Source organism: Engystomops pustulosus, chromosome 4, assembly GCF_040894005.1.
Source record: "Engystomops pustulosus chromosome 4, aEngPut4.maternal, whole genome shotgun sequence".
NCBI lineage: Eukaryota > Metazoa > Chordata > Amphibia > Anura > Leptodactylidae > Engystomops > Engystomops pustulosus.
Window position 1 is genome coordinate 78253539 of NC_092414.1, and position 26150 is coordinate 78279688.

At 39.2% G+C, this 26150-nt stretch overlaps 1 protein-coding gene across 2 annotated transcripts in view; it reads right to left on the reverse strand.

Annotated features, from left to right (window-relative positions):
- CDK17 (cyclin dependent kinase 17) overlaps window positions 1-26150 on the reverse strand; it is an 83267-nt gene that overhangs the window by 20067 nt on the left and 37050 nt on the right. The window contains exons 2-5 of one of the 2 annotated variants that reach the window (XM_072146457.1): window positions 21436-21601; window positions 12529-12693; window positions 5163-5296; window positions 1157-1282 (exon numbers count right to left, since the gene is read on the reverse strand). In XM_072146457.1, coding sequence (XP_072002558.1) covers window positions 1157-1282; window positions 5163-5296; window positions 12529-12693; window positions 21436-21553 — 543 coding nt within the window. In that variant the 5' untranslated portion in view covers window positions 21554-21601. The remainder of the gene's footprint in view (window positions 1-1156; window positions 1283-5162; window positions 5297-12528; window positions 12694-21435; window positions 21602-26150) is intronic. The other variant, XM_072146459.1, reaches the window with a different exon arrangement.

Here is a 26150-nt window from a genome sequence, read left to right on the forward strand (position 1 = left end):
GAGAAATAATATACTTTATTATACAAGATCCGGTAATGCTTGATGAACCAGGTGGCACACACATTACTATGCATTAAAGAAACCTGTTGGTTCACAGTAAAATTTCACAATAGATACATTCTATATAGGTAAATAGCTGATACCCTACTACAACAGAGCCAAGTTGTGTACTATCACAAATCTTCATACCAAAGTAATACTTTAATGTAGTGGCAAACATGGCCTAGTCTGTAGTGTGAGCAAGTTGGACCACCTGTCAAAAGTAGAATAGTGTTGAAAATTACCAAAATAATAAAAAGCAAAAAACTGCAGAGAGCACTATCCAGGGGCTGTGGAGAGCTGTGCTTTGCATTGCTCCGCAGTCCTCTACCTTTGTGCTGAGTGACAGTATCTTCTGGCTGGAAGCCGAAGACGTCTCTCAGACGTGGGGACCAGCACAATACCAAAGTGCATGGGGCACGTCAACGCTATGTTTTGATGGTAGGAATCCTACCATCAAAATTCAGCATGATAAGCCAGGGGTACTTAGTCATAGACCCAGGCACCAGGACTGTGGTAATCATCTTATATTTGTTATCCATGGTCTCCTTCTTTCAAAAATCAACTTTTGAAATTATAAGAGGCACGCCGTGCACTGGCTTAAAATGAAGTTACAATATCTCCTCCTCCCCCATCAGCAGCCCCCCCCCCAATCACTGCAAGGCAGGAAGCCATTGCACACAGTGGGAGAAGGAAGTGCTCCTGCACACTGTAACAGCCTGTGAATCTTCAGCACAGACGATGATAATAATAATAAATGTTTTGCCAACAACCCCCAGGGCCCTTCAGGTTCATTAGCATCCTTTTAAAAGTGTAGGAGCACTTCCTCCTTGCACTGTGTGCTGAAACCTCCGCTCCTGCCGTCAGATTACATCAGGTAGGGTGGGATAGCCTAACAACAGAGCCTCTAAAGCCAGAGCACGGAGCCGCTCTTGTAACGCCCCCAGGAGCTCTCCTTGTTCATTAGCATAATTGAAGTGTCCATAGTTTAACATGCAGGGTTTAATGGGAGATTTCCTTAAAAAAGAAGGTCACCAAGTTTTGTTACTAATCTTTCCTTTTGACCAAGAACAACAAGCACATTACGGTTTTCTTCACACTTGTGTTGCTATATTACCAGTGATGCCCTTCGTGATCGCCTGCTCATTGGTTGATCAAACTGGGGGCTATGAATCTGCCATTTCTCCAAATATCCGTCAGGTATCCTGATGTCAGCGGGAAGTGACAGGCGCTTGTTTAAGTCCTAATAAAGACAATGAAAAAAACAAAAAGGTATTTGTTATTATAATGCATAGGGTATATGTAAATCTAAATAAATATGGGTATATCTAGTAAAACAACTGTATCTAGATGTCTGTCCTCAAAGATAATCTTTAGTTATATAGCACCATCAAATTCGGTAACAAATTACAGATTAAAGATCTATAAATACACAGATATTCTAATATAACAATCATTTTCTATAAATTTGGTCTGACAGAAACAATATGGAGGTACTAGGATCACCAGACGCAGTCACAAGCTTCCCCTTTCTTGTCCAAATTTACAGAATAAAATGGGCAATACTTCCCCCATACCAAGAAATCCAGGCTATGAGGATGAAAGGCATCCAAGGTCACTTTAGGTCCAAAGCCTTAAATACAAGAAACACTGTGGCTAAAGCCTGCAGCTACCGTAGATCACGGCCCCCCCTGTGGTCTACTGTGTCACCGTGTTCCCCTGTACCATGAGGGAGCCGAGTGACCGCACTGCAAATTATATAGCAGGCCCTAATCCTGCCCAGATTTGGGCAATTCTACCCATGTTTGCACCCCCTTTGTGCTCCCAGTGGTGTAGAAGCTCAACATATAGAAATGTCACAAATAAAAGCATACATTCAATATATAAATAAAATTGTAAGTTATAAAGTAAATCTTTCTACAAATGTAATAATCCTGGCCCCAGTGTTAATAATGTTAGATACCTTTACTTGTAATTCAAACACTTTTCTTTATCGTAGAATGCTTCAGGTTCCCTAGAGATTGCAGGCAGCTGGAGATTAGAGACATGTTTCCTAGGCAAACAATATGACCCAGGTCTGTGTGACCCTTACAACTTTTTCTCATGCTTTTTGCTGTTTAGCCAGAAACCTACGGCAGCTGTATTCAAGCAAACCCCAGATATAATATGTATCCTGCTTCTGACAAGGTAGAGGGCCTTATGTATTTATACATACAACAGTGAACTTTTCAGTGGACTTTGTATATAAGATGGCGGCTGATGGCTGCTTCAAGCTGAAGAATTTTTATTTATTAAATTGTTAGACACTGTTCCCTTATAAAGAATGGCTGGACCATTATACAAGCTCTTATACCACTTGTATCACCCTCTCATCCTCATAGTCTGTAAGCTCTTGTGAGCAGGGCCCTCACTCCTATTGTTCCATATGACTGTTTGTAATGTAATATTATATTTGAATAAATCCCCTACGATGTGCAAATCTCTACAGAATTTGTTGCCGCTATATAAATAAAGATTATTATTATACCCATGTCCTTGGCGGTGCATGCATGTCTTTCCATGGAGAAAGGAATCAAATGTTGTCAAGAGACATGGCAGAAAAGGGAAAAATGTGTGACAAGTATCAAGCAAGTACACTATGAAAAGCACACCATATCAATCCCATATTTTGGGTTATTAGTCTTCTCCGAACAATTCTACAGAAGCAAACTGATAATTTGCTTTAATTTCTTTTACAAGAAACCTAAACCACCCAGAAGTCCCTCACTTTTAGACCCGTTTTTTGCAGACTCCTGCAGAATGTCCTGATAAGATATAATAATTTCTAATGTCAGTTTTCATGTTTGCTTGTTCAACATAAGGCAGAGCAGGGCTTTATCAGGGCTGAGAACGTCATCTCAATAATTCATGTACTGCCCAACAGGCTAAGTAATGCTGATTTACACTCAAATGCAGATCCGTACCCCATCAGCTCAGATCAGCCGCCTCGCCAGTGTATCTCCGCTCCAGGCAAACACTGCTGTCAGTGCTAAGGAGCCATTTCATAATGTTAATAGATATATACATATACCCATGGTCACCGCTTGAAAGGAAGAAAACGTCTTGTTTTTTTGATCAGATAGGAAAAATACAATGTGCGGTTTCACATGGCAATAGCAGGAGGCTTATACATGTTCCCCTCTATCTTTGTTAAAACTCAATTTTACAATTTAATATGGTCATGGCGCTTCTAGGAGCAAGGGAGCCTTAGAAAGCACATTTTCAGCAATTCAGGTGTCTTTATAAGTTCATTGCGCTGTTTTCCATAAAAGTCATGAGAATATCCTCAACCGGGTGTAGCAAGTGTTTCTTGATTTTGAAGTACATACATTTACGCAAGGGGCACGGTGGGGAAATTTTTAATATATAATTAGGGTGCAAAGTGTGGGTTTTTTATATTGTATATGACTAGTGGGCACAGCGTGGGCATTTTATTTGTCATGGGGCTGGTGACTGCATTACTTCATACACGGGGTCAGTGTGCACTTTATTTGCATCTCCCAGCTCGATTTATAAATAAATGCTATTCAGTGATAGAAATTAAACCTTTCTGCTCTGTGAGGTAAGTCTTCTAATAAAAATGTAGGAATAAAGCTCTGAAGCTGAATTTTTATAATAGCTCAGTGAGATCCCCATCTTCAAGTCCTGTGACAGCACAGCAGAAACGTTTCATCTCCTCTCACTATTGATATGCAGGCCCAATATCAGTTTCCAAGGAAACAAAAAGCTTAATTTAACAATTATTGATTGCCAACAGAGATAAATGGAGATGGTCTATGGTAGATGGAGTACACAAAGGCTCCAGCAGAGAGCAGCAGATTTCCTTCCTGGTCTCCAGGCACAAACCGCACTTATGTATTACAGTAGAGACATGAAAGGCTTTAACATCATGACAAGTTTATCTTGGATCTTAATAATGGAAGAAAAGTGAAAAATGCCCTTGCAATAACGTGACATGTTGTAAATTAAAAACACTAGTAGAGTGAATAAAAAAATACTGATGTGTTGTCATATTACAGCCATACATGAGCTAATCGGAGAGATCACATTATTGTATCCTGAACAATTACCAACTTCTTGGACAATCCAAGAACTTTGCGGTCTAATGCTCCATAAGCCTGGTAAGAGTAACCCAATATTATATGGCAAAGAAGGAGTGTTCACAATTTTTTGTAGTAATATAACTTCAGTGAGTATACAACTCTACAGCACGCGGTAGCCTTTAAATAATAGACGCATGCATTTCCTGAACTCTAATATTGGGTGCTGTCACCCCTGCTATTAGCTCAAACATTAACAAGAATAGGTGCCACAAACATCTGACAAATTACTATCATTAAGGCAATCCACTTGTAGAGGATGACTGGATGTCAAAATTAGGGCACCCAAATTATCATTCATGGCATCTGTGCAAAGCATTACCAACTGATGAGGGTTCCCAACACGAATGTTAGCTCTGAGAAATCCAGTCACTATGCAAACATAGGAGAACATATCTGATGTGTCATGCGTGACACCGCTACTGCTCTCCAGGAGGTTGGGTCACCCAGTCACAACATGTTTTCTACTTATCGGTTTCCATACAAACGCATATGGAATGGCATTACACTCCTGACTCACTTCCACATTGTGCCCGTCAGAGGTAACAATTACTTGTATTCTCCGTCCAGTTAGGAAAGAAAAGAAAAACATACAACATTACAACCTTATATTCTTTATACAGCCCCAGGCAGAAGATAAATATTCTGCCAGGTTCTGTCAATTCCCTTTAGATTACTAAATTGTGGTGAATTCGTATAGTTTGTGCTATCTTTCTGCATAGTTTGGCTACAAATAGTCATTGAAAATATATAGTTCATGAGAGAGAGAGAGGAGGCAGCCTCTGCACTGCAAAACCACAGAGGGCCAATATACTAGGGGGAAGACATGGGCTCATTTCTGCTACTACATAATATGCTTACAATGCTCTTGTCACCTAATCAAACAGATACACAGTGCACCCACTTTATTGTTTAGGGCTCGATGTGTGGGCTCAATACAAGAAATGATCCACTATCCACCATATAGTGCAGCACATCACATACCTCCATTGAAATCCTCCTGTGTATTCTGTTCCTGAGGCAAACACCAGTGGGGGACTGGACTTCATCTGATGAGGTCCCGGATGCTTGGTCACTTTCACCATCTGATCCCATTTTTAGATTTTCATGTACAATGTCTGAAAGAGAAAGCATTAGAGAGTAATTCGGCACAATATAGTGTGGTATGTCAGGGGCCCAATTTCTTCAAAGGTAATTACATACAAGTACATGTTAAAGAGGAACATGGCACCACAAATGTGTACAAATTTATAGATTTTACAGTACAATTTCCATTCAAAGTGGTTGTTTCATTATGGCCATGTGAAGGCGTCTAGTGACCACATGGTCATCACTAATATTTATATATCTCTATATACTATATATATATATATGTTGTCACGATGTAAAGTTTGTCCTCATCTAGGGGGATATTCTGTGCGTGTGCCGAGTTTGGGCACTAGAAGGCTGGATCATTCATCTCTCTGTATAAATGATTCTTCTGTCAGTAATGGCATTCCAATTTTTTGCAATTACAGCAATGAGGCTTCCCATTGAGCGCTTGTTTTATATAATGACGGCTGTTGTGTGCACCAAAGATTCTGCTTGTGTTTGCAAAAGCCTTTTCAGAAAATTGCTAAATTAGTTTAAAGAAAAGAACACAAGACAAGTGCCTCTTGTTTTACAAAAATAATGAAGTAATGAAATGGTTTGTCAGAGCTGTAAAACAAGCCCCAGCCAATCCATTCCAAGTGGCAGGCGCTGCCTAAATCTGCCTAAAATTCCCAAACCAGTATTTACCATGAAAGTCCTGGCGCAATGGCGCGAAGCGCAGGTGTCTGCCTTCTAACAAAGTGGTAGACACATGATATATTTTGATATCCATTACTGAAGGGTAACTAAACATTTCAGAAACGTGTAGAGCAAATACAGAGCATTTTCTGGGACCTTCTGTGGAAAAAAAAAAAAACCTATCCTAGAATAAAGATCAAAACCCTTCAAAGATATAAGGTGGGCTTGCCATACCTAACCCCTGGATTTATTTTCTTGCAGCTCAGGCTAAACACTTAAGAGGTTGGGCAAAATCCTCAGTTCAAGCGGGACCTAATGGGAAACTCGTCTCTTTTATGAGACATGATATCACCTGTGGTGGCAATGGATTTAGGAATCGGATTGGTTGGGTTCATTGTCTAACATTAACCCTTATGTCCAGGAAGGATCTTTAAGCTGTATGGGTTTTCTCCTGGGAGAGGAAAGGGATATGGTTCCTGTCACAAGTACTAGATGAAGTTACATACAAGAAGGGTACCGTAGGTTTGTTCTTAAGTTGAATTTGTATGTAAGTCGAAACTGTATATTTTAGAATGGTAGATCCAGACCCAAACATTTTTTTGCCCAGTGACAATTAGAGTTTCAAATTTTTTTGCTGTAATTGGACCAAGGATTATTAATAAAGCTTCATTACAGACACCTCACAGGTGATCATTGCTGTCTGGGACTATACTTAAGCATTCAGAGAGCTTCACCAGAGGTCACAGTGGGCAGAGCGGTCTGTCTTTAAGTCTGGTGTCCTTAAGTAGGGGCCTGTATAGCTGTGATATTCCCCATGTAGAGTTATACAAATTCCTCCAGTTCAGACAAGTCTATGACAAAATGATGAGGAGGACTCTTATAACTATCACAACCCATCATAAGCTGAACTTCATCGTGGCAGACGGTACAAATAGGGGTGTTATCTCGGTCATCTATGATCAGCTTTTAGAATAGTATTTAAAGGGTCATTCTATTTCTATTAAGTGAAAGTGGGAGGAAGATTTTGGTACTATATTTGATGAACCATCCAGGTAAACATCTGCAAAAAGTTTGTATGTTCTCTTGTGTTTGCGTGGGTTTCCTCCAACAATCAAAAACATACTGGTAGGTTGATTAGATTGTGAGCCCCATGGGGACAGGGACTGATTTGGCAAGCTCTGTGCAGCGCTGTGTAATCTGTGTGCGCTAAAGAGTTTACGTTATAAGATCGGTATCCGTCCGGATTCTAATTCCCCCATGCCAAAATGCCAAACTGCTACATATGATGTGGAATGGTAGAAGCCCAGGTAGGTTTTGTAGGGAAGTGTTACAGGTGATCAGAACAGTCCTGTCTGTTGACCTTGAGCCAGACCCCAAGATATGTTTGTTAGGCATTATAGAAACAGATGATGTTGATAGTGTAACTAAACAATCTATAAAAAGCTTCTATATCTGTCTCACAAAGCTATCACCAGTAACTGGGTCCACAGTTCTCCCCCTACAATGTATCCATTGGGGTCAACAACATCATTAGGCTTGAGTGGGGAGTTGAACTGTTGAAAATTAAATATTATGCCGGGGATATGCAAATTTGGGGGGGGGGGTGTATACGTCGTGTACTATGTTTTGGGTCTTTGTTTGCAAAAACTGAAAAAATGTTTTTCAGAAAAATGTTAGAGCAGGTGATAATAGTAATGCAGCTTCTCTGAGAGATAACCAATTCAATATTATTTCTACATTGCAGGTTTCTATTTTCATTTCACATTAATTAAGGAAGTTTATCTAATATGCTGATATTGTCCTTTTCAACTAAACCCATGAATGTGCTACTTGGGAATCATCAAAATACTATTCTACAGTATTTGACTGTGCTGAGACATACATCTGAATATTGACATGCTAGCTAAGGCTGCCTGCACGCAAACACTTTTTTTGGGGGGTTGCATGCAAACTATGGTTCTCTTGTCTGTTTTTGTTGTTACTGGGTCTTCAGTATTTTTATAGTTTTTGATCCATATGTCATCAGTGTTTATGAACACACATAAAACAAACAAAAGAAAAAACCTGTTACCTAGAAAATACGGATGACATGCAGATGACACCGGTGTTGCATCTGGGAACTAGGCTCATAGCCGGAGCTGTGGAATCCACAGCATTGTGCATGAACCCATACACATATACAAGGACGTGAGCAAGGTAAAAAAAAAAAAAATTAAAAAAAAAAATGGTGCACACGGGAAGAATATGTTGTGCTTAGTGGTCTTCAAAGGTCCACTTATAGCTGTGTAACCCAAGTAAGAATGTTAAGACCATCAAATAACTATATGAAAGAGTTGGGAATCATATAGGTAGGGGGGCACATAGCTAATGTAGATGCAATGGGTAGCATGGATAAAGGTAGACTTGATCTTTCCAATAGTAGATAAAAAATAAAAGATACAGAAATAAACACGACCATCTAAATTACTTCTTGTCAAATACAGAAAAACTACCGCCAAGAGACAGAGCGCTGGCTTTAGAAATGCAGAGGCAGAGAAGGTAAACTAGGAGATGGCTCATACCACTATATCCTATAAACACTCCAAACAGTCTGGCATTCATAAGCTTACAATGAAACATTCAATGAGTCGTATCAGATGATGCCAACTAGCGCAGCATCAAGCTCTTCACATAAACATTGTCAATTCAGGAGAAGTTATTCTCCAAGCACAAATCTGCTAAATGTCAACCAGCTAAAAACATCTGAAATAGATGGGGCCATGAGAGCTTATAAAGGAGACATACAGGAAAGCTTGGGCTAGGTTCACATCACCTTTTTTTGTGTCCGCTCAGCGTAAACATTGACATGTAGTGGGAGAAGGAGGCATCTTTTCATCCTGCTCCCTCCTGTTGAGCGACTTATACAGTCAGCGGAGGCAATAGAAGCCTATCGGGAGCGTATCCCATCCCCCCTCATTGCGTGCTGAGCATATACCTCGCTCAGCAGGAGGTGGCACCCAGTGATGTCACTGTCCATATAAGTGACAATGACATCTCTAGCTCCTGCCGCTGTACATTCCTCTTCCCGCAGAGGGAAGAAGGGGTCCCCAGGTGATGTATCCCACTGTATAAGCAAAGAGTAGGATACATCTGTGTCATACCTTGTAAGGACACTTTGGGGAGCCACCTGAGGTGTCGCTAAAACGCTGGACAAAAAACAAGATGTGAACCCAGCCTTATACAGCTTAACCACTACAGGTGTATGATGACAATGTCTGACTCCCACCCTACGGGAGCTGTACTTGCGGCACTGTACTGTTCCTTCCCCCGGAAATATAGGACATGTCCTATCTTTCTCTGTAGTACGGCACCGTGCGCCAGATCTTCCTATGTTAAGGGGCTGTGCTACGGTACGGCGGGCAACGGAAATGTGAATGTAGCCTTAGGCTGCATTCACACTGCCATATGGGGGACGTATATACGGCCGATATACGTCCCCCATAGACGGCAATGGGGGCACGGCGCCCAACGGAAGCGGTACGGTGCAGCATACGTGAGGCACCGTACTGATCCGTAGCCGAGAAAAGATAGGACATGTCCTATCTTTTCCCGTATTACGGCGCCGTGCGGCGGGCAACGGCAGTGTGAATGTAGCCTTACACAATACTAAAGAGCACACATATAAGTAGAGCTAATGCAGAGTGTGTTGTATACACATAGATATAAATAGAAGTGTCAATAAACAAATTAATAAAAAGTACTGGGAAATATACACAATTATTGTATATACTACAGTATATCCAGTGGTTTTCACACAATTCTTGAGCTGGAAAAGCCCCATTCAGCTTACAATAAAGAATAAAAAAAACAAACAAAAAAACTTAGTATTCACCTCTGGTGCTCACCCTAGTTTTCCTTTTCTCCCCCTATCTTTCGGCTTCCCGCCAGGCAAAGGAACATCTATACATTCTGCCTGCACGCACAATATTTGATGCAACGTGATGTCAGGAGGCAGAATAGACGTGCCTTTGCCAGAACTGCCTGGAAGCCGGAAGATGTGGGGAGAAGCGGACGCCATAGGTGAGCACCGGAGACGAGTATTACGTTTAATGATAAAATATACAGCAGAGTCCCTCTTTAAAGATCAAATCTGGACATTTAATTAATGAGGGGGTGCTGCTGCGGGACATTTTATTTAAGAGTAGTTGCTGCATTACCAACCCTAGGCTTAAACTGGAGTCAATACGTTTTCCCAGTTTTTTTGTGGCAAAATAAGGTGCCTTTGGTGGCTTATACTTGAGTATATATTTGGTATATTCTAAGTTGTGCTGCTGTCACCAGAGCAAAGTTTGGTTGGATTGTTGATAAATACATTAGCTACAGATTTGTGAAAATACAGCTAGATGGAATTTGAAGTTGCAGGTTTTCTGGCAGACCACATCATAGGCGGCCTACATATTGGCAACCACTAAAAGGGCAGTGACATGTGTGCACTCCATAAGAGTCTCTTCAATGACTGACATACTTGAGTGATGGTGTTAGATCAAGAAACACTATAGTACTGATGATAGGACTGAATTAACTGCGATGCATAAGGGGTTGCACACACAAACAACTAAAAAATAACCATGTCCTCCTAGTCCATGCCATCACTTTAGAAGGCAGAGCTATAAAGTAAATCTACCATCAGTATGAAGCATTAAAATTAGGGCCACTTACTCATAGATCCAAGCACTGTGACTGCGGTAATATTTTTATATATGTTATCCATGGCCTTCTTCCTTCTAAAATCAACTTTTATAATTATGCTAATGAGTCAGAAGGGTTCTGGGGGCATTCCTCTAACCCTCTGCTCCCTCAGAGCTCCCCCCTCGCCTCATGTAATTTTAGTAGAGCAGAGTAAGTATTCAGCACAGAGCGTGAGCAGCCTGTAAAGCTGAAGATCTGGTAACGCCCACAAGAGCCCTTTAGGCTCATTAGCATAATTGTAAACGTTTATTTTGGAGGGAAGGAGGTCATGGATATCAAATATAAAAAGTTTATCACAATCACGATGCCTGGATCTAGGAGTATGTGTCTGGTTTATCATGATGGATTCCGATAGTAATGAAAATGTATAATACTGTTTATTAGTTTTCAATAGATTCCATGCCATGTTGAGTCACTGATGGCTATGTCATACAATGCAGTGTTTACAGGCAGTCCTCAGGTTATGTACAAGATAGGGTCCGGAGGTTTGTTCTCAAGTTGAATTTGTATGCAAGTCGAAACTGTATATTTTATATTTATAAATCCAGACCAAAAAAAATTTTGGCCCCAGTGACAATTGGAGTTAACATTTTTTTCTGTAATGGGACCAAGGATTATCAATAAAGCTTCATTACAGACAACTTATAGCTGAATATTGCAATCTGGGACTACAGTAAAGCATTCAGAGACTTCACCAGAGTTCAGAGGGGTCTGTCTGTAACTTTGGGTTGTCTGTAAGTCGGGTGTCCTTAAGCAGGGGACCGCCTGTACATATGAGCCCTGAACATTCAGGATACTGCATGGTAAAATAACCTCTCTGCATGTTTTATTTGCTGAAAATGGACAATGGCTTTAAAGTAAAAGTTATTTTGTGCAATGTTGATTATATTGTGAGCCCCATTGGAGACAGGGACCTATTTGGCAAGCTCTGTGTAGCGCAGAATAATCTGCGTGAGCTATATAAATAATTATTATTTATTACAATTTTCCATGTAATTTCTGATGCAATTCCTGACGGTTTTCTAGATCTCTGCTTACTTCCATAGTCATGTGATGTCACACAGGTGCACAGCTTGATATTTGACTGCAGATCAAGTATGCTATATCCCATTATTGTTTTATTGTTCCATCACATGCAGTGTACTCAGGCCTTTATTTTTGAGCAGCACCCTCTATATGACGATTGAATACAGTGTATGGGTATCTCGAATGACATCTGTATTTAGCCCCGGGAAGACGCTTTTTAAAACAGCTTTCTAGAAATGAACAAGTCTGGACGAGCATGTGTGTTCAATGAAAGTCACTACATTAAATACATATGCTATGAAGGAATGCTAGCCCTTTCCAAAAACACTAGTAAGTTATATGTACTTGGAAAGAACAAAAATCATGTATCGTTACAAAACAGACAAGATTTTGCTTGGATATAGGTTTGTGACAAATACATATTCTAAATATATATATATATATATATATATATATATATATATATATATATATATATATATATATATATATATATATATATATATATATATATATATATATATATATATATATATATATATATATATATATGTGTGTGTGTGTGTGTGTGTGTGTGTGTGTGTGTGTATACGTTTATTTGTCCACCCTAAACTACTATAGATGGGGTTTTTTTCCGGTATATGTCTTCTAACAAAGCAACTTGTCTGCGATTGATAGCAGGACACCACATACAAATAAACATAAGCCCCGATATGCAAACATTGTCAGATACGTCCATTATTCCTGCAGTCACATTGCTTAGGAAGCATGCACAATGATAGAGGAAAAAAAATCACAATCGCAATATTAAAAAAAATTAAATTACCTAGTCTGCTTCCATTCCTGGGCATTGCCATGAAGGAGCCAAGACTTCCACCTATAACACTGTGGGGTCTTCTCAGTGGTGGCTTCTTGAAGGATCCTGTGTATTGATGGAGGAAGGAGTGCATACTATGAGACGTTGGAGGCCTGCCATTCTTCACTATAGGTTCTAGTAATCCCAAAGGCCACACAGATCCAATCCATCAGAAAAGGAAAGATGGTAGAATAGGTAGACACCCAAGAAAAAGGGAGGAAGAAGAATTGATTACTGTCCACACCACATCTAATTATCAATAGATAAACATTGGTAAAGACATTACTGCCTCAATTACACAGAATCACATTGTAGGTTAGTGAGGATCACATCATAGGATAGAATGACATTTCCCTAGTCCCAGCACCAGTAACATATTACAGAAAGGAGGAAGGATTATTATATGCACTAGATTGGAACATTTGTCATGTGAACAGATCCAATTCATTCAAAATTAAGACGGAAACAATAAGTTTATATAATTATAAGTATTGGGGCCATCACATGCAATCCAACAGACTGTGATCCAGGTTATATACCACAAAGGTAGGTAGTCCATAGGTTGTACCCGTTAGCTCTGTTTTCATCTTAAAAAGATGTAGGCTGAGTCGGGCAGCCATGTTCCTTTGGAGGGACAGCAGCCAGGCTTATACTTCATCTTCAGACTTTACTGACCTTTGTGGTGTGTCATCTGGATCACTGGGGATATCATCATATATTGTAGAAGGGTGGTACTTATGTGAGAATTTAGAGTATATTGTCAGTAGCTGTGCGCAATTTTTATAGAATTATATATAAAATGTACACATACACACAAAACACACCTAATGGTAAGATACAGGCTTAGGAAAGGAGCTGTAAGTGGCCACGTAATATCAGGGTCACCACTGATTTGCGCCATGTGATTAAAGGCTGAAGCACATGTCTGTGGTTTCTACGTGAATCACACACAGTACGCTGGCCGGCCTTCATGGATAGACCACACTGCCAGGGATGAGACTTCCAGCCCCAGTGATATATGATGCAAGGAATCCCTTCTTTACCAGGGAAGAGCAGCAATGAACTGTAATCATAATTCCATAAATCATTATGGTGGTCGGTCCATGAAATACTATTGTCGGCCCGACTCCCCTCTATCCCCTACTCCCCCCTTATAATAGGTTTTTGAGTCTGGTCTATTCATGTGCTCTCTTCTTTTTTATTTATTACCATGTGCCCCTGGAGTCCTTTTTATTTCACATATATTTTAGCACACACAGTTATTTACAGTGATATTTGCATAAAACCTTTTTTTATCTATAACAGGTCTATCGCATGGATTTTTTGTATACAGTCATTTTTTGTATACCGTCAAAAAAGATATCCGTCCTGCAACATACTTTTCATTTTTTTTTTTTTTTTTTTTTTTGCATTAAGGCTATGGTATTTGTTAGGAACAGTCACTATTGTATGTTGTATCCACTGTGTTTTTATATAGATATTGGCAACAAAAATGTTTTACATTTATTTATGAATTTTTTTTTTTACTTTCGTGACTGGCATTTCTTCTGCTACTTGATGGTGGTGCCAATGCATATTCTAAATTTGGTCCATGAAATCCAGCCAACACCCACAGTCTGGGGTTCATGGATCAACCACAATCATCTGAATGAGCCCTTAGGGACAGTGCTTGGGTTGGTCATTGGTGGTAGGGGTAACCTAAATACAACCAAAATATTACATTTCTACATTTAGTGCTGGCATAAAATAAGTCTGAAAGGGCAAATAGTTTTTTTTTTTTTAAGTTTACACCATATCCATCCCTGGTGCATAATTATAAATAAGTTCATTCAATTTCTCACCATTTTAAAGATCACTGGATTCTGTAAGGAAATAAAACATTCTTGCCTCTAAATGGAGAATGGAAACTCAATATGAGCTTCTCACACAGCATTAAATTCCTACAAGGCATGAAGTTTAGGCACATTTATTGCTCTTGACCAAGTATCCATAACACCTAAGCGTTTGTATATGGTCCATGGGTTGCCCCCATGATACTGTTTTGCAGAGGTAAAATAAGACCACCACATTATTCTATGCCCTGACTTACTGGATCAGGTTTTGCAGGGATATTAAGTCAATGTAAACCAACAAGTGGCTACTTTTATTACCTGAAGTGCTCAGCAGTAGATGAATACTAGAGATTCTTGACATCAGTGTCTCAAGGTCTATAGTATTAAATACACAGAGTTTATTCTCTAATAACATCTTAAATGAGAGCATAAAAATACAGTGACAGAAATTCTCTGCTAGAGAATTCTCATGTGGCTTTCTACGTGTTCTGGAGCCCTTGTGTTTGCATGTGAAAATTAACACCTAACCAATTGTGATAAATCTATTCTTAGTTCTGTGTGACAAGTCATACATTTACTTTGTCTTTACACAGAGGCGCAAACATCAGCTGTAATACCGCCACATAAGCAGTACATACAGCGCTGACACACAAATTCATATAGTTTCTGCATTGACGTTTGACAACATATTGGTACGTCAGACATCGGCTGTGGGTGTTTGCTGAATATTACAGCAAACACCCACCCGTAACGGGATCGATCGCAGGTTTTAACCGTTCAATAAAAAGCCTGTGCCACCATGTTGGAATGGATCGTTGCTTCCAGTGATGTCATTGGGAAGCGACAATCTTTCTTCATGACAGCCCCAGGTCTTTGTTTGTTTTTTTATTTTACAAACATTCAATTCACCCTTCTTTCCCTAGAACAGATATGAAGATAAATTGTAAAAATCATAAACATAATAGGTATCGCAGCGTGCCAAAATGTCCGATCTATCAGAATATAATTATGGTTATTCACAGTGTTTAACAACCTAACAGAAAATAGCATCCAAAGTTGGAAGTGCCACTTTTTCGCCATTTTGCAACATATTAAAAATGTTATAAAAAGTGATCAAAAGGCGGTACAGTCCTGAAAATGGTAGCATTTAAAAGGTCATCTCATCTCGCAAAAAAATTACACCACACACAGCCCCGTAAAAAAAAAAAAAAAAGTTAGAAAAAGTTAGTAGCACCAGAAGATGGCAAAAGGAAGAATTTTTTTTTGGCCAGGTGGTTTTAATTTTTGTAAATGTATGAAAACCTTATAAAACCTATAAAAATGTGGTATCCTTGTGATCATACCGAACCAAAGAATAAAGAAGACGTTGGTGTGGAGTTGGATTGTTATCGACTATTGCTTGCGATAGCGAGTGAAGAGTGGTGATGTTCTTTTTAAACTATTCTTCTTGTACTGAATTGTACTGATATATGAAGATAAAATGTTTGCCTATACAAGGTCACTTGGATTTGCAGTGAATGAATAAGAGGGAGGTGACGACGAGTGGTGTTAAGAGCTTGTTCACACCACAAATAGGAGCAACAACATGTTTCTATAGAAGGTATAAATGTTGCACCACATAACGTGCATCACAAAGTTCCGACTTCTGCTTGTAAGAACCAACATAACCCCTTGAATAAGCACTTTTCCAATGCCACTTAATATACAATGTACAATGAACAGGCATGATTGGTATCTTCATAGTAAGGGAAGAGAAGATTCCTGAAACCAAGCTTAACAATAATAGCTACTCAGCTGCTTCTAGATCCATGTCAATGCCACTTATAGAGAATGTACCCAAAGGAATACTGAGCGAGTGAATCTACTAGGCATGCTCTGACCTTGAGTCTCAGAAAATATAGCAAGGCATGACTAGCTTGTATTTTTGGAGGCAAGTAAAGCTCTTAGAGCATTACTTTACAGGCCCCAATATAAAGCCTGCTATGTACATACTACACTAGACTGTCATCATATAGAAATTACATGATTGGCTTAGAATTATTTCCCAAATTTGCTATTCCAATATTGTGAAAATCTACCATCTAAATCCATCATGATAAACCCACGGACACGTACTCATAGATTCAGGCACTGTGACAAATCCACAAATGGATGTGTCTCTGAAAACAGTCTGTGGTAACTTTTTTATTTTCGTTATCCATGGCCTCCTTCCTTCTAAAATCAACTTTTAAAATTATAGTAACGAGCCAGAAAGTCTGTGGGGGATTACCAAAACCAATCCATGTTGTAGCTTCATAGACTTCTCACCCTCCCCCTGCTCCCTCAGCTCACTGTGGCTGGGTGGGGGGATGCTGCTGCACAGTGTAAAGCCAGTGTAAAGCCCTTTCAGGTCAACTTTTGCAAGTTGGAAACAAGCCTCAAAAGGCAGCCATATTATTTAATGAAGTTTTTAAAAACTAAAAGTTTTGCACTAGAGAATTTCCAAAATTCTAATTTTTTACCAATATTTTTTAGTTATGTTCCATTATTTTAGAGCGCTTTTTGCTTCGGCTGGATTTGAAAAAAGGACCAGGATGACTCCTACTTGGGATGAAAAGAACAATTTTCAGATAACAAGATTTAAAAAGGGAGAAAAACAATTAATTGATGAGTATTTTCTAACTTTTAGCATACTACAAGATGTTTGGATATTTTTTTTTTTAATTTGCACCTTATTATGTTAGTACCTGGTGTCTGGGAGCTCAGACTCCTATCCTTGGCTTATCATGATACTCTGCAGCAAAGTTCAATGGAGTACTCCCTGTGATTTATGGACATCTATTGTGATCACATCTATATCTCATGAATTTAATTGACTATGAGCCAGGCATAGATGGAAGCATAAAACGTTTCTATAACTTAAATGGAACCGGTCATCAGAAATTGGCCCAATAAACCACTACTAGTATGTTATCAAGCAGCTAAGCAGTTTTTAGATGGTGTCGCTTTCATGGCATGGTGTGGTGGCATAAACACCAAAGTTAAAGGACACCTGTCATGAGGTCTCTGCCACTAGTCCTGTCACCTCTACCTGTTGAAGCAGCTCACAAGGATCCCACCCAAGCCTTTATGTAGTCAATTCATACATTAATCATTATAAAATCATATATTCTTTATTATGCAAATGAGGTAGGTCAGATGGTCAGAGGCAGTGATGTCACGCCTGTTACTCCTCCCCTCAACTCCCCCTGCTCATGTCTGTGTGTAATGTATAGTAAAGCATTGCTAGTGTCTGCTGTATCTGCTGACATGCTGCACCCTCCTCATACACATGTGTGAGACACAGACATCAGCTACACAAGTACCTGACATGTTCTGCTATACAAAGGGCTGCCTGGAGCTGTTGTATCTTTCACATACACACAAAGGCTGCAGGAGGCATGGCCACCAGCAAGCACATGGAATGGCCATTACATGGAGCAGCTGTCAGTCAAGCACTGGGGGTGTGGCTGTGCCTCGCACTCATGAATAAGCTGGACAGCTTGAATATGCTAATGACTCATTGGACATTTCACAGGTCATTTGCATACAGCTTTGGGACCTCATTGCTTAGGCTTACAGGCATGTAAAGGGACAATAAAGAGATAGAGGCAATGCTTTCTAATGGCAGTTTATGAAAATATATTTAGATTAGTGGGGTCATTTTGCCTGACGGGTTCTCTTTAAGCTTTTTCTGCCTCAGAACGCCTCGATGGTCCTTCGTGCAAGGACCAGATCTCCTTAAGTCTGTCGTATTATGTCAATCACAGGGGAGTAGAATTCAGAGGTGGGAAGAGCTTGACTTCAGTGCTAAACTCTCCACCTACCTGACATTATACAACCAATTAATATCTCACTTCAAAATTGATTTTCAGGATGAAGCCACCATGCTAGGCCATGAAAGAAACATGATCTAGAAGCTGCTTGAAAACATATGGGTAATAATTTAATAGGTCATTTTCCGATAACATGTTCCCTTTAATGCCTATAATAGAACACTCCTCCGGGAAATTAAAAGGTTTGTCCAGTTACATGTTTTACCCCATCAACAGGACAGAGGATAACTTGGTGATAATTGGGTGAGTGAGCTTAGGACACCCACAGATCACAAGAACAGTAGAATATTGTACCCAAATTAATGGAGCGACGGATTGGACACCTGTGCTGCCGCTCCATTCACTGTTCATTACTGCGCTCAGCCATCTGTCAGCACCATAGATGTTATTTAATATCTATATGAATAGAACAGCATACACAGGTTCAACCAGCTTCTCTGTTCAAAAGGACCCCATTGCCACTATACAGGGTGGTCCCACCCATCAGTAAGTTTCCCTCTATCCTGTACTCCATTTCTGGGTCATTGCAGTCAGAAACTGAATATCCCTAGTAATAACCAATTAAATTACAGCATATAAAAAGGTATGATGAAATTGCAAGAACCCAATACGGTGATGGAATACACCACATAACACAAGTATATGCCTATAACACCAATGTGCTATTAACTTGTTTTTCGCTTGTAAAGTTTGCCATTTTCTCTAACTTTTGTAAAGTTTGGGGCGGGAGATTTAAAATAACCGGAATTTTTTTCCCCATATAACAACCAGATCTTTCATAGCTAGAAAATGTTTCCCATGCAAGTACTGTGCGAAGATGGTAAAAGATTTATTTCCATACAATATTCTGTGCCTCACCACTGGGACGGTTTGTGCCCTGCGGTGCATGTACTAAACCTGTCAGATATATAGACTGGTACTATACAGTTCAATGCCCCAGACGTGACAGGTTGTAATCATGCAAACATGTCTAGTAGCCGAATGTGCCATCATATGTAGACCGGTTTATCCTCCCAGTATCTCAGCTGGAATTTGACAATCATCACTTACATATAAACAGGTCATTCCAAGCATGATCAAAAACCTTGCACATCTCCAGAGAGCCGCTCACACAGATATGACATTGCCATTGACTATCATTCAACCGTGTTCATTAAAATAATAAAAGTTGGCTCAAGTACAACATTCCTTTGATATGCTCTCATTTGTGCGATGGCAAGCGAGCCAGCAGACTCATTCTGTCACTCTCAATCTCTGCACTGAAAATAGCGCACTAATGAAAGGAGGGAACAAAAACCTTACAAAAGGAACATATAAACTGAAAATCTAAAACTATAGAAAATGTTTTCACTAACCTTGAATCCATAAAGGGACATGTTTACCAGCTTTTACATTACTAAACTAACTGGGCTCACAGGGGGCAAATATTCTTTCTAGAATTCGCTGATTATTAAAACGTTTCTGTCTACCAATAAAAATCAGCTCCAGAGTCGTATGCTAATGAGCTAGGAAGAGTCACTTTCTGCCCAAGATGAGTCACTTGGAAGAGGAGACGCATCAGATGCCCAAATCTTGGGCTCCATAGCAGCTAGCACAATGCTTTCAGTATTAAGTTAAAAAGGTAAAATTCCAATCTTTCTAACCCCCATCAGTGATACAGGCAGATGGATATAGAAAGACATTTCCAATAAGTCTAAATCTACTTGCATCTTCAGTTATATAGTCCCAACACAAGCCTGAGATTCTAATCTTTAATATGATACCAGAAGCATGGTGGTATATAGCCCAGAATGGGGGCATCTGAATTTCCCCCAGCCTCTAATTGTGACGGAGACAAAAAGACATTTTCTGCTCATTTGCATATGATTTAGCGGGTGATTGTTTATAAGTAAACAGGGGAGTTTCACATAGTAGAGAGAATTCCAGAAAGAATACATTATACCCTACCAGAGGATGCTTGTAGGTTAATGATGGAAAAGCTGGTGACAGGTTCCCTAAGGTCCTCAGACCTTACAGCACTGTGTTTTGAGAGGTACTTGGTAAAGATGCACACTGCATTCAGTTGATCTAACCTGTGGCCAATATTTGGAAATCTTTTTCAAGCTTCCTTCACATGAGAAAAAAACTGTTATGTTATCATGCTTCTGTGAGTGAATCTGGTTCAAACACACCAGCAGATTCTTATCGGGTTTTTATAGCTTTAGCAGAATACCTTAGGAGAAGCATTTAAGGATTTGGTATGCTTTCACCTATTGGTATGCTTGCGCCGGTATATATGTCACCCAACGGTTGTGTAAATGCAGCCTTAGGGGGTACTGGACGTTTACCCAATTTCTTCTAAGCTTACAGAAGTAGTTGGCAGGTAATTCCTTAGATTGTTTATAACCTTATTTATAAACTTCATGCTGTATGTGTTTTCTACTATTACTGGGTTTTAGGTACAGCTACTGCTCTTGTTGTCTTTTAGTAAACTATACAGAAAACATTCTATGCTATAGTTATGCTTTGCCAACAGAAAGATAATTGTTCCATTTACAGATGGCACCGACATCTCCAGTGTCACAAAGAGGTCTCCTGAGAACAGTCTCCTTAACATTAAACAAACAAAAATGGAATCAATTGTTGTAACAAACTCAATAAGAATTTCATAGCTCCGGAACGTTGCATTTTACATCTCATGAAGAGCTTCGGCTAAATCACCATGTGAAGGTTATTTTCTGAGTCTGTATCTGGCCAGTTAATGTAAATGCAATAATACATTACATTAGGGGAACAAATCTACGGTCAAGTAGTTATTGGTGCTTTTCATTGTTCTACATTACAATAAAAAGAAACCAGTTTTTCTCATAATTGGTAACCTTTTCCAATGGATGGAGGAGAGCTATTAGATGGTGGATTCTTATTACCAGAATGCCACTTTAATAAAAATTCACATCCCAAATTCTTACTTTCAAAAGTCACTAAAACATTGTATGAAGTCATTTGTTACATTGTAGAGCCATAGTATGTTAACAAAAAGTGCAAACAGTTCTTTATTCTGCCAAATTGTAAAAAAAAAAAAAAAACACCCAGTGGGATAAGGTCACAGCTATTATGATATGTGATAGGGATTGTTTGGGTTTTTTATTTATTTTTTTTTAAATTATGGCCTTGCCTATTAGACAATTTTCTCATATAGATTTTTGTCTTACCGTTGTCCTTGCTGCTGTTTTCTTCTATTGTCATTTGCTCGGCCAGTTCAGAGAGAGATTCATCTATTGTCTGGCTGCCTCGTAAAGTCAGTGAGAGTCGTCTCTTAAACTTTTTCATGGTTCAGTGTAGAAATATATATGTATAAATAAAAAAAACGTGGGAAGCCTGAAAGAGAAAAGATGGAAACTGTCAATATAAACAAACCATGACCATCTCTGCATCACTTGTATTGCAGGGTTGTTCCCTCCAGTAAAGCCTGTATATACAATGCAGATACTTAAAGATACCGTACTCTTTATTTTCATATTTTACAAATCAATAACGCTCTCAGCAGATGCAGTCAAACAAATTGTGACCAAACCACTTATAAGGGCAGATCTTAGTGAATCTATACACGTACACATTAAGAGAAGGCTTCACAATCATGACTTAAGCCAGATCTATTTCAGACTTCATCCAATGACAAAGGGCATCATAATAAATGGTTAATTACTGTCCATGAGTTGGAAGAGTGAACAGCCCGATACTGAAAACCAGAATATAATACCTTGACCTTCACTGTCAAGAACATAAGGCTGAGAGCACAACAAAACAAACAGTTACAGCTCATTCTGGCCACAGGGAATGTTACCAAGCAGCAAAAAAGCCACGACCTTTACCCACTTGTCAAAATACAGCACTTGTACAGAGACATGGAAGTAGAGCTCCCTGCAAATAGGCCACGACTGCAGTATACATGATGTGTCCTGGCACCACAGTCACATAAAGGAGCCAGCAACTATGCCCTGAAGATCCCTGGTCATCACAACACTTTACCTTAGGCTACATACACTTAACGTATCATCCAGTGGAAGGAGTTGTTAGCTCTATCATCCAACATGGTGAACACGTTTCTGAAGTTAAAGGTGGTGACATCCATGCTCAACTCAACCGACTGCCTTCTAATGTCTTCCAGGAAGTGGAAAATATAAGATTAATTGAATTTTAGTAACCAATCTATGGCCAATTTACCGTATCCTGTTTTTGCTTTGAAACTAAATGGCACCAGATGTGTCTGTAAGCTGTGTGTATAACAGAAGTACCTGCATGCTTTGCTGAACACATATATTCTTGGAAGTCATTCCTGGGGAGCCTTGTTCATCATCATATATGTGATCCACATTTACATAAAACAATATGTTGATAACACTTAAAGGAAACCTACCATCTCGGATCTACCTATTAAGGTAGATCCGGTGGCAGGTTCAACTAATGAATGACATGGGAGCCCTTTTTAGGGCTAATCCTTGAGTGGCCTGTAACTTTATCAATCTTTTATCACCTAATATGCAAATACCTGAAATAGGCTACTGGGGCGTGGAGTAGCCGGTGCTGAAGCTACACGGCGCTGCTACTCCATGCCCTAGTAGGCTCTTAGATCCGAGATGGTAGGCTTCCTTTAATAAAAACTATTGTGTAATCTCCAAAAATTCCATCCACAACAAAATAGTCAAGTTACGTTAGTAATGTAACAGCCATAAGACATAGCAAAACAGTCTACAGTCAATACTGTACAATGAAAGGGCAATAAAAAATGTGGTTATTACTCGAGTGCAATGGAGGCACCATTAAATGCCAATTGTCTGTATCATCTCATCTTTTAGTAATGTGTCTCCACACATCTGAAAACAATGGTTTCATAAAGTCGTCTTTTTGCTGTAAAAATCTAAAACTATGTTGTTATCTATTGGTTTAGCAAACAAAAAGCAAACATTCTTCCATTTTTATTTAGGAGTTTAGTATCCGGCATCGTGCTATAGACTGCGGCTGAAATTCACTTGAAATAGACAAGCCAAAAATACAAACCTAGAAGCTGACAAACCTAAGCTCCGGATCTAAAATATCTTAGAAAAACAAATGAAGGATAAAATTTGTGAGATATTGCACCAGGTGCACCATTAGTCACTAGAGTGACTAGGTTCCTAAAATGTGATGGTCTAGACTCTATAGTATCCCCTATAAAATGGTTGCACAAATCTCCCATCACCAAATTGATGCATAAATTATGTTCTCCGAGAGGACTTTCACTTACAGGGGAGTCTGGTTACTGCAGTCAGCACTTTGTGCCCTCTTGTGCATCTATATCACTGCTCACATCATTCCCACTGCAGAGATTTGGGAGCACAGTCTGTATTCCCTTTGATGTTATGTAAATTTGCTAATTCATCCTAAGTGGCTCATTGACTTGCATTATTTCTACAGCACATTTATCTGCAATACCACCATTCATGGAACCATTATTTTTTCAATTAGATACTTGAAAACACTCATTACCTATAAAAGAAGAACAGATTTACTCATCATTACCTTCCCCATGTCACTAGGAGAGCAGAAGATGAAAATGCATCATCATACCTATATCAAACACTACAAATCCGCAATAAAAATCCTACTTTTTTTTTTTTTTTTTTTTTTTTTTTAAAGGATACGTTTCCCAGTTTTGAACAGTTGATCAAACAAATAGTCAATGTCAAAACTCTCCATTACAGATAATTTTTAGCAGTGGTTACCAATCAGTATGGTCAGGTCAGTAAACTTAGGGTTAACATGCTGTTAAGTTTCCTTGTTTATGTTCAACATAGACAAGGTCACTAAAATATGCAACCAAAATTCATTTATTTAGGGGTATCAGCTTGACCTTTTTTCCCCCTTATATCGTACCATATATACTAGAGTATAAGCCGACCCAAGTATAAGCCGAGGCCCCTAATTTTGCCACAAAAACCTAGTAAAACCTATATATTTTTTTTTTTAATTGAGTTTGGGGTTTCAGCACATTTTTTGTGCTGAAAAACTAGGCTTATACTCGATTATATATGGCAAGTCTATTTTGGGAGTGAAGTCTTCAATGGAAGTCTTCAAAATATCCCACTGTATAATCATACATCGCAATACATTTCCCATAGGCAATTATGGCATCCGTTAAACAGAGCAAAAAAACCAAACTGTTCCCACCTTTACTGGCTCGACAGGAATTTCATAGCACACACAGCAAGTGGACACGAGAAAAGGTACATTAAAATAATTTAACAAAAAATGGGTCACAAAAATATATTGTCAGCATCAGAAAAAATGAATCAAAATTAAACGGACAGAAAGACAGATGCTATAGACAAAGTGTAAACTTTATTAATTACATGTCAAACATGAGGAAGCACGCGTGACGGGCGATACGTGTGGGGCACACATGGTCTCCCGGCTCCCCCAGCCCTGCATCTTATCTTGGTAATATGGATTCTACTTTCACTTAAGCACTTTATACTTGCTTCATTGTCTTTACCATCCTTTTACCTTTTGGTACATGATATATGCATTCTACATTGGGGCTGTTGTCTGGGGGATCTTGGATTTGTTTTTCCCTAGGCATGGGATTTTTTAATTGCTTTTAATTTCTATGTTTTGACATGTAATTAATAAAGTTTACACTTTGTCTATAGCATCTGTCTTTCTGTCCGTTTAATTTTGATACATTAAGATTAGACGCAATGGTGCAGTAGATTTTGGAGAGCACCTTCCAAGCAGAATTTCTCCATCAGCTCAGGCTCCATATTTTCCTTACAGTTCTGGCAGAAAGAAATCGTTGGCAACGATTAAGAAAAATGTGACTTAAAACGGATGTGACTGGAGAACATTCATGCCAAACATACAGCGGTGCAGCAATATATTGGCAGGGAGGAATAGGCAAACTAAATGCCAATCCGTATGTTTAGAGCCTTCGAACAATTCAAGCACATGTATCTTGCCCTACACCCGGAAGCTAGCTGAAGGTCACCAAATTATCTGTGAGCAGGGCTGAAGTTTACTGCAACAGCTATAAAGACCAACGTAGATCAAGGTTTTATGATATGTACAAGGAAAAGATAAGTAAATTGGGGCAAGAGTTACAAAACATAGCAGAGATATGTGGAGAGAGGAAAATATCCAGGGAGGAGCTCAGAAAATGCACTAGGTGGGACATCTGCATCCTGACCATGACAGATCTGAACATGCCGGACACAAGAAACACGAAAGTGAGATAATGACTCATACTATGCCCCCATTATGCCATCAACAACAGACGCATGTCTTCTGCACAGCTTCCAATTGCGATAAAGCCTCATAACGTAAGGCTAGAGCACATTTATTTTTTTAAATATCGTATCTGGACATTTAAAAGCATCAGTCCACTCTGCAGTGACCAAACCTTTCAGTAGAAGGAAAGAATCAGAGGCCTTATTTTGGCCACAGATGTGCTGAAGTCATTTAAAGTCCTTTGAACTTCCTGCAGATTAATGACTGCTGTAACCTGAAAGTTTAGTTATAATCCTTCAGCCGTATAAACTATGTAACTAACTATGTAACAGTCATTTCTGCTCGCAAATCACTTTTTTTTTTTTGCAAAATAAAGGTTTTATGTTGATATACTTTTGGAAAACACTGTTCCAGTATAGAGAAAAGATTGACCTAAAGACACAGGTTTTTGGTGACCGTTTTGGTATCTAGATTGTGATACTGCGAGGGGAGCCAGAATGGTGGCGAGGGTAGAAAGAACGAAATACATTTGAGATGGAAATAGCTTCGAATAAATTACGAGAGCAGAAGGGAATGGAAACTTTAAGGGAGAATAAGTTACACAGAAATAGTGTAGCGAGATAGGAAACTACTAGGTGTTCAGGCCCATGCCATTAGCTATGAT